Source organism: Oncorhynchus keta, chromosome 10 (assembly GCF_023373465.1).
Source record: "Oncorhynchus keta strain PuntledgeMale-10-30-2019 chromosome 10, Oket_V2, whole genome shotgun sequence".
Classification (NCBI taxonomy): Eukaryota; Metazoa; Chordata; class Actinopteri; order Salmoniformes; family Salmonidae; genus Oncorhynchus; species Oncorhynchus keta.
The window spans coordinates 60,451,536-60,461,551 of record NC_068430.1 but is presented as its reverse complement, the minus strand read 5'-3'; the positions used below and the strand labels follow the sequence as shown (position 1 = coordinate 60,461,551).

Below are 10,016 nucleotides of genomic sequence, written 5' to 3'. Positions count from 1 at the left end.
AAAGCTATGATCCCTTATTGATGGCACCTGTTAAATCCACTTCAATTAGTGAAGATCACGTGGAGGAGACAGGTTAAATAAGGATTTTTAAGCCTTGAGGTACTGGCGTGTGGATGTGTGCCATTCAGAGGGTGAATTGGCAAGACAAAACATTTAAGTGCCTTTGAACGGTGTATGTTAGTCATAGCTGCAGAAGCATCTGGGCATTGTTGCCAACTCCTCAGTAAGGAAAGTAGCTATTGGCTGTCCTATAAGTCACTAAATTACGTCATTGCCTAATTTGCATAATTGGCCATGTGCATGTAATTGTGATGGATGCTGTAGAGAGAGAGGAATAATGTCGTGGGAGAGACAAAAAGTGAGTAAAAAACACCATAAATATGTTTAGAACTACTAATGAACTTATGTCGATTCTTGGGACCGGCAAAAGAGACTCACTCTGCCAGAGTTACTTAGTTTTTTATTTAGTAATTTTCTTAATTTGGTTGGGTTTTTAACCTTATGGTCCACTTAGGAGCCTACAACAAATCACAGTAAAACACATTTTTAACCATAACAATTTTTTACATTTGTATACAATCTAAATGGACATAAAAGAGACAAAATAAATGGCAATGTGAGAAAATTATGGTAACTAGTCTGGCCCTAATTCAGGTTATTTATTAAAAATGTGTTTTTATGTAAGCCAGGGCGGGATCAGCCAGCGGTCTGGACATGGAGGGGGTGAACATCTCCTGTTCTGACTGCAAAACTGGGAGGGACTGCTGCGTGAGGACGGGGCCACTTGTGAGTACTTTGGGATTGGGCCCACGGCAACACTCGCTGAGAAGAGTAAGAACGATATGCGCTTTCACGTCAGAGTCTCCAATAACACCAGAAAAAGTCGCTAGATTTGTCGCTAGTCGCTTTTTAAACAATTTGTTGATAGAGGTGTCTGAATAGTTGCTAAACTGGCAACACTGCACCTGGGGGTGATACTTTCACAAAAGTAGTGCACTGTGTCTTTTAATAGTCCTGTATTAGCAGTCCGATATGTGCCAGTGTGAGCAAAAAAAATCCCAAACTATGATGGTAGTAGATAGATGCCAGGAGCACCCGTTTGGGTGTGTCAAGAACTGCAACGCACCTGGGTTTTCCATGCTTAATAGTTTCCCAAGTGTATCAACAATGGTCCACCACCCAAAGAACAACCAACTTGGCTCAACTGTGGGAAGCATTGGAGTCAACATGGGCCAGCATCCCTAAAACTTTGCTCATTCATGCTTTCCTTTGCTTTTGGTAACATTAGCCATGTTTCCATCAAACCATTTTATTTTCCAGACATTTTGTATTTATTTTTATACAATTTTAGGCGCCTTATTTATACGCTTGTGACATGATGATCGGTGCTTGACTTGCAAATAAAGTAAAATAGAAATGTAACCAGGTAGGGTTTATCTACTAAGCATGGACTGACAGTGACAATTTTTTTGTGCAGTTCAGAGTGGACTTGATTTCAACATTCCCAAGATTTTTGGTCTGTACCAAATGTGACTCATTTCAGGAAACTATGCATATGTCACTCCTTGACAGGAGAGCCATTTTAACGTTTTTGGGGGGGGGGGAGGGGCACAAATTCCTTCTAGAACATGTGATCTTCATGTGCCTTATTAAAAATGTGTATTTACAGATGGTCTACAATTGTTAAATTATGAGCCTAGTCGGTTTGGCCACAGAAAATGTCAGGAATCTTCCCACTAGCCATGATTGGCTGAGATAATGAACGGGCTGGACAACCCGAGAATTGAGTTCGGCTTGGTCTGCCATGTAGCATGCTTCTGTCTATAACATGAGCTGGTCAGTATGTATAGGTAATCCTTTCTAATGCAACTTTTTTAAAGATCTCACCTAGTAGAATTGCAAAAGTGTTATCTCCACTTTCTGGAGGACTGAGTTTTGAAATCATTGGAATGCCCTGTGGAATTAGAGTATGTGAGGTTCTGTGTTATACACTATAGCCCTTACCATATCATATGTGATGGAATATTATTTGCTGTTGGCTTGTGTGGATGTATGTTGTATGCAACATAGCTGACTTGAGACATTGTTAACAGTTTCAGGGCCATGGGACTTTCTCATGATGGAAAAATACAGAATAACATGAAGACAGGAACTGTGCAATGAGTTGGGGGGGGCACATTCAGAACGTAGTGTTGCGAGAACAAACAGTCTTTTGCTAGATAACAGGTGCCTGATAACTGTATATTCTACACAACTACAACGACTGACCACTGGAGCGCCCGGGGGCTGGTACCAGCTCGTGCGCCAACAATAGGCTGGGTGAGTCTAAACCACGCACAGTCTATACTGTGTGATAGGCCGGCTCGGAAGCAGGAACTACCTCTGTCAGAGTATATTATAATACCTTTGTCAGGAACAAGTCAGTTCTCAGTTTGCCTTGCGAGGTGTGACGGAGAGCCCGTATATACGAAAATTGCATTTACCACTTATTGCTTAGCTAATAAAAAATACATGGTATACAATCGGTGACTCAATATCATATTTATCCTGATACCAGATTTGAATTGACGCAACCCTAACAAGTATGACCGCTATGGAAATTGAGTAAATTCTGGTGTTTGATTGAAAATATGCAGAGGGAGTCAAAGAACACACAAGGCTATTGTATAAAGAACAAGTCTCAGGACATCGACATAACCTGAAAGGCCGCTCAGCAAGGAAGAAGCCACTGCTCCAAAACCGCCATAAAGCCAGACTACGGTTTGCAACTGCACATGGAGACAAAGATCATACTTTTTGGAGAAATGTCTTCTGGTCTGATGAAACAAATATAACTGTTTGGCCATAATGACCATTATGTTTGGATAAAAAAGGGGGATGCTTGCAACCCGAAGAACACCATCCCAACCGTGAAGCACGAGGGTGGCAGCATCATATTGTGGGGATGCTTTACTACAGGAGGGACTGGTGCACTTCACAAAATAGATGGCATCATGAGGTAAGAAAATTATGTTTTCTAATGTAATCATAGAAAGTTTGCATGCTCAAGATAGCATGCAAATGTCACAGGTCTGTGGAGATCTTCACAATTGCTATAATAATCTGCAGAATCCCGAACAGCATTGCTCACTTGGACTATGTACTTTTAATATCTCAACTGCAATCCAGGTCATTTGGTTGTACTATTATATAGATTAAGGAAGCACAGTGATAAAATGTAAGTTGTATAACTACAAAATATCTGACATTTTATTCCCATTTGATCTTTTAAAGCACAATGGTTGAAAGTGCAGTGATGACAAACCAAAAATCAGACTGTTTTTCCATTGGAATTTGGTTGTGCTTTTATATGGTTGAAAGCATAGTGAAACACATTGTTGAATTCCCAAACTTCTGGCTGTCTTTTAGAGTGGGTGAATAAAGGTGAAATTCATTGATCAACGTCTCCACCAAATATTACCCACATTACCATGTTGAAATTACCTGGTGTGCCCAGTGGGCTAAGAGAATGAACTTCAAATCACTATATAGTTGCCCAATTAGCTTACGCTCTTTCCTTAAACATATTCCCTTTAATGTAGGAATTGTGATTGAAGCAACATATCAGCACTTTGGAATATAACTTAAAGCAAATCTAATTTTTAATTTGTTGAACGAGTGCATTGGTATATAATGTTGTATTGAGTCATCATAAAGTCTCATTGTTTGTCTCCATAGTTGGAATGTTAGTCACTGTCTGTATGGTTATTGTTTATCATCTCTTGCAAAACTAGACTATCTGCAAACTACAATTTAAAAACAAACAAAAACACTAAAATGCCTAAACAACAAATGAAAAGGGAGACATAGTCATGGTCCGATTCCCTAGCATTCTGCACAATAGGTTTAGCATATTGTCAGGTTGATACCACAGGAGGCTTGTGAGGGTAGGACGGCCCATAATAATGGCCAGAATGGAGCAAATAGAATGGCATCAAACACCTGGAAAGCATCCACTTATTCCGCTCCAGTCATTACCTAGAGTGCGTTCTCCCGAATGAAGGTGTCACCAAACTCCTGTGGTTGATGCATGACAAAGGAACTGGCAAGTTTAGTCTTAACTTGCACCTACACAACAAGCCTGTAAACAACAGCCTGAACAAACCTATTTATCTAATGCTGTACTCTCTTCATATGGTCAACAACTTGGTAGGTTATTTTAAATATGTTATAGCTAGAGTGAGTTGTGTGGGGGAGATAAGGCGAGTCTAGAGCTACAAAAGAGCCTTTTGCAATGCCCACTAACCAGCTGTATACTCCCACACAACTCATTACGCGCTATATCATAGAAATCAATAGCTATTTCCATAGCAAAATGTTATGGGGTGCATTTGTTCCATTGGTTTTGTTGGTAAAAAATTCTGATAGGCCTACATTATGCCCAAATAGCCACAGTAGCCTGCTTGGCCATTGACTAAAACTAACTGAAGCAGGCACAGCCAGTGTTCATGGTAAACGTGTGCCAGAAGTGCACAGAATGCTTAAAATGTTCAAGTTTCCACTCGCAATACATTTCTGTCATTGGTAAATTTCTTATGACTATCACCTTGTCAGACTAGTCCACTTTGCCACATCTCGTGGCCTAAATGGTTTCAGAATGTTGTACTTTGACCTTTCAGGTGCGCTTAAGCCTCACAGCTGACATGCTTTGTTCTCATCTTTGGCACAGTGAGGTATCGACACTTGGAGGAGGTACCTCAAGCCACACCGCACCTTCTGACAATCTAGGAAGAGTTTATTCAACCTGTCTGTTTAGCATGTTATTATAATGATGTCCACAACCTTTTAAGTGGTACTTTGGTTGAGCCAGTAGCTCTGTTGATTTGAATAGTGTGGAAAGTAAGGGATTGATTGTGTTTTCAAACAAAGATGCTTCTGCAAGGTCAGAGAGGAGTAGAAGACGCTCAGCCAACCACCTTGACGAGGTGCAACTGACCACCTTGGATTAATCTTACTATGGTTTTTGCATTTGTTTAATCATTTGCAGTTATGTTTGCCCTGTAATTTTTTGTTTTATATTTACTCTGTATTTGCCTCCAGGTGGCGCCAATGGCCACAGGTTCTGACGTCACTGTTTTATCTGTGGCTGAAAAGTAACATTTACCTAGCCCGTGCTCCCCACGCCCCACCCATTTTCCCTTGAAGAGAATGGGCGAGTTCATTTTCCACGGCCAGTGTTTGTACATTTTAGACCATTCAATTGAAACATTCACCCACGGAAACTCAAAACAAACCCGCCCAATGCTTTCTGTTCTTGCTGTTAGGGTGGCCAGAAGGGTTATTTCTTCCCCCTTCGATATAGTTTGAGAATAAATTAAACCAAATGATCACTGTTTCCTATAACTGTATTGAACTAAATGATAAATAGAGAAGATCGACAGCACAATTCTCATGGAGTGTAGGAATGACGTCAGCAGCCGTTCTGAATACAGCACGAGTACAAACCTCTTGACCGGTGAGACTTTCTTTCCTTTTCAAAATATTTTAGGACTACGATTACGACAAATTCTATTACCCAGGCGTTATAATTTTGTGCCTCGTTGAGTGCCGTTTTGAATGCTAAAATAATAATTAAGATGAATGTCAATTGTCTTACAGGATTCACATTTATAAATGGGCGTTTTCTATATTGGCTATACAGATTGCTAATAAAATAAAGATATTTAGTTACAGCATTTAGATTTTTTTCTTAATGTAGATGTTTTACTGTAACGGCACAATACGTTTTAATGACTGTTAAGAACCTGTAAAAATGCTGGAATACCAATACACTAAAATAAACTCCACATGAAAGGTGTATGGCAGGTAAACTACTGCCAGATGACTAGGTTGAAGCAGTTCATTTTCTTCTCTTTAAAATAGTCTAATGCATTCCAACCGTAACCAGATGACATTGACAAAGAGCAGAGAAGCAAGTCTATCAAGCAAAGGGGTGGATCACTTATCAGCTCTCCTAACATTTTGAAATAAAAATGTACAGTTGAAGTCAGTTTACATACTTTCAGGTTGGAGTCATTAAAATTCATTTTTCAACCACTCCGCAAATTTCTTGTGAACAAACTATAGTTTTGGCAAGTCTGTTAGGACACCTACTCTGTGCATGACAAGTAATTTTTTCCAACAATTGCTTACGGGCAGATTATTTCACTGTATCACAATTCCAGTGGGTCAGAAGTTTACATACACTAAGTTGACTGTCTTTAAACAGCTTGGAGTAATCCAGAAAATTATGTCATGGCTTTAGAAGCTTCTGATAGGCTAATTTACATAATTTCAGTCAATTGGAGGTGAACCTGTGGCTGTATTTCAAGGCCTACCTTCAAACTCAGTGCCTCTTTTTGATTGACATCATGGGGAAAATTTAAACTCAGCCAAGACCTCAGAAAAGACAATTGTAGACCTCCACAAGTCTGGTTCAGCCTTGGGAGCAATTTCCAAACGCCTGAAGGTACCACATTAATCTGTACAAACAATAGTATGCAAGTATAAACACCATGGGACCACGCAGTCGTCATACCGCTCAGGAAGGAGACTCGTTCTGTCTCCTAGACATTAATGTACTTTGGTTGCAAATCAATCCCAGAACAACAGCAAAGGACCTTGTGAAGATGCTGGCGGAAACGGGTACAAAAGTATTTATATCCACAGTAAAACGTTTCGGGTAGCCTTCCACAAGCTTCCCACAATAAGTTGGGTGAATTTTGGCCCATTCCTCCTGACAGAGCTGGTGTAACTGAGTCCGGTTTGTATGCCTCCTTGCTCGCACAAGCTTTTTCAGTTCTGCCCACACATTTTCTATGGGAATGAGGTCAGGGTTTTGTGATGACCACTCCAATACCTTGACTTTGTTGTCCTTAAGCCATTTTGCCACAACTTTGGAAGTATGATTGGGGTCATTGTCCAGTTGGAAGACCCATTTGCAAACAAGCTTTAACTTCCTGACTGTCTTAATGTTGCTTTAATATATCCACATAATTTTCCTCCTCATGATGCCATCTATTTTGTGAAGTGCACCAATCCCTCCTGCAGCAAAGCACCCCCACAACATGATGTTGCATTCCCCATGCTTCACAGTTGGGATGGTGTTCTTCGGCTTGCAAGCTTCCCCTTGTTCCTCCAAACATAACAATGGTCATTATGGCCAAACAGTTCTATTTGTTTCATCAGACTAGAAGACATTTCTCCAAAAAGTACAATCTTTGTCTCCATGTGCAGTTGCAAACTGTAGTCTGGCTTTTTTATGGTGGTCTTGGAGCAGTGGCTTCTTCCTTGCTGAGCGGCCTTTCAGGTTATGTCGATATAGGACTCGTTTTACTGTGGATACAGATACTCTTGTACCTGTTTCCTCCTGCATCTTCACACGATCCTTTGCTGTTGTTCTGTGATTGATTTGCACTTTTGGTACCCAAAGTACGTTCATCTCTAGGAGACAGAACATGTCAGGTAGTCCTTGAAATACATCCACAGGTAAACCTCCAATAATTGACTCAAATTATGTCAATTACCCTTTCAGGAGCTTCTAAAACCATGACATTTTCTGGAATTTTCCAAGCTGTGCAAATGCACAGTCAACTTAGTGTATGTAAACTTCTGACCCACTGGAATTGTGATACAGTGAAATAATCTATAAACAATTGTTGGAAAAATTACTTGTCATGCACAAAGTAGATGTCCTAATCGACTTGCTAAAACTATAGTTTATTAACGAGAAATTTGTGGAGAGGTTGAAAAACGTAAGTTTTAATGACCTAAATGTATGTGAACTTCTGACTTCAACTGTAGTTGCAACAGGAACTGCAGATAGCAAATGTTAATGATTAACTAATTTTTTTTTTTTTTTTTTAATTTTACCTTTATTTAACCAGGCAAGTCAGTTAAGAACATATTCTTATTTTCAATGACGGCCTGGGAACAGTGGGTTAACTGCCTGTTCAGGGGCAGAACGACAGATTTGTACCTTGTCAGCTCGGGGGCTTGAACTCGCAACCTTCCGGTTACTAGTCCAACGCTCTAACCACTAGGCTACGCTGCCGCCCCAATTACATAGAAATGGATTCCTGATGTGGCAAGGTATGTACTGAAAGAGCGAGACATGTGCATGTTTCCTATTAGAAATACAAGACATCTGATTCGTGGACTGAAACACTTTCAGCCTTAATAGCTCTTTGTTTACATGCTCATTATTGGTATTATGAAAAAGTTGTTTTTACGGGTACAGGATGAGAGCAAACTACTATGACTTTCTCCCATTGTTACAATTATTCAAGTTCCTAATGATAGATGTTCTCTCTTTACAGGAGCAAAAATGCTGTCCAGCATTTACCTAACTGGAGTTCTACGTGTCATTCTGGTATCGATTATCAGTTTAGGAGGATTTGTGGTGCTGTTTTTAATGCATTATAGCTCAGCACCATCTCTGTACTGCCCTCCCCTGCCTGCTTTCCCACCGCAGTACTCAGAGAGACCCCAAGGACAGCACAACAGCTCCTTGGCTAAGACCCTACCAGACAAGCCCATTATGCTGTTGTGGTTCTGGCCTGAACACTACAGGTTTGACTTAAGCGATTGCGCCACTCTCTTCAACATTGATAGCTGTCTCCTGACTGATGACAGGTCTATATACAACAAGGCAGACGGGGTGCTCATCTTTCACAAATCCATCAAGCAAGATTTATCCAACTTGCCTCGATTACCCAGGCCACCATTCCAGAAGTGGATCTGGTTCCATGTTGAATCCCCTACAAACACAAACAGGCTATCTGGTCTAGAGAACCTTTTCAATTTGACCTTGAGTTACAGGCAGGACGCAGACATCCCTATTCGTTGGCGCTTGACCGCAAGAAAAGGCCAGGGGGAGGATTTTGTGCTGCCCAAGAAAGATAAATTAGTTTGCTGGATTGTTAGTAACAATAACCCTGCCACTGGATCAGGTCAAAGGTATAACTATTACAGAGAACTTGTCAAACACGTTAAGGTGGAAGTCTTTGGCAAGGCCTTTGGCCGTTTCTTGAACTATGAGGACTACTACGATACCATCTCCAGCTGTAAGTTTTACCTTTCCTTTGAGAACTCAGTCCACAGAGACTACATCACTGAGAAGCTAAACGGACCACTTGCAGCAGGAACTGTACCAGTAGTATTGGGCCCACCTAGACAAAACTATGAGGACTTTGTCCCAGGAGATTCCTTCATCCATATTAATGACTTTCCAGATGTGAAAGCCCTGGCAGAATTCCTCCTGAAGTTAGACAAGGATGATGAGGCATATCTGCACTACTTTCAGTGGCGTGAACACTTTTCTGCTCAACGCCATCTAATTCAACAGTATCAAGAGTTCACCCATGCTATTTGTTATGCCTGTGACCATGTGGGAACACATAAGGAGTACAGAGTTGTTCACAATCTTTACAAATGGTATTTTGGTTAATAAGGAACTTACAATGATCTCTACAAATATTGGTGTTTTGAGCCCCACATTTTCAGCACCCCAGAAAAATATAGGCTTCCCTGTTTTTTTTTGGCCATTAATACATGTCACATGTCAGTTTGCAAACAATGTCAAAATATATTGACTTAATAAAGTTGCATAAAAACAAGGTCTCTCATTTGTTTTCTTGAGTAAGGCAGCTCCAAAATGCAGGTGTTTCATCCTAGCTCAGTGCTTTCTGTGGGGGTGGGGCAAGCCAGCAGAAAATAGGAGCGTTGCACCGTGATTGGCTCAGTGTTCTGTCACTCATGGGGACACTAAGTCACCGTGAAGTCTAAGTCCTTAGTAAGGATAGGCATAGAAAATTCTAGCCCTTTGTGCCCTGATATATATATATATATATAGTTACGTTAGAAATGCCCTTCCAAGAAGGCTGAAGGTCATTGGCCACAGATAAAATTAAGTTAAATTATGTGAGCACAGCTGAAAACTGTTGTTCTGACTAAAGAAGTAATAAAACTGGCCTTTAGACTAGTTGAGTATCTGGAGC

At 40.6% G+C, this 10,016-nt stretch overlaps 1 protein-coding gene across 7 annotated transcripts; it reads left to right on the top strand.

Moving 5' to 3' along the window:
- The first annotated feature begins 88 nt into the window (after positions 1-88).
- On the top strand, positions 89-9,635 carry LOC118389107 (4-galactosyl-N-acetylglucosaminide 3-alpha-L-fucosyltransferase 9-like). 7 transcript variants are annotated; one of them, XM_052527421.1, is made up of 4 exons: positions 89-358; positions 690-786; positions 7,905-8,109; positions 8,337-9,635. In XM_052527421.1, the coding sequence occupies exons 3-4, from the start codon at positions 8,100-8,102 to the stop codon at positions 9,464-9,466; spliced, it is 1,140 nt and encodes a 379-aa protein (XP_052383381.1). In that variant the 5' UTR covers positions 89-358; positions 690-786; positions 7,905-8,099; the 3' UTR covers positions 9,467-9,635. The 7 variants fall into 7 exon arrangements, with proteins under 7 accessions (XP_052383381.1, XP_052383382.1, XP_035634763.1 ...); XM_052527422.1 differs by having other exon boundaries at positions 686-786; XM_035778870.2 differs by lacking the exon at positions 7,905-8,109 and having other exon boundaries at positions 690-831.
- The last annotated feature ends 381 nt before the right edge of the window (positions 9,636-10,016 follow it).

Excerpts from the sequence above, each read along its gene's own strand:
- LOC118389107 (XM_035778866.2), top strand. The coding sequence starts at position 5,431 with ATGGAGTGTAGGAATGACGTCAGCAGCCGTTCTGAATACAGCACGAGT. Across the intron at positions 5,495-8,336 it reads GAGTACAAACCTCTTGACCG|GAGCAAAAATGCTGTCCAGC; the intron begins GTGAGACTTTCT and ends CTCTCTTTACAG.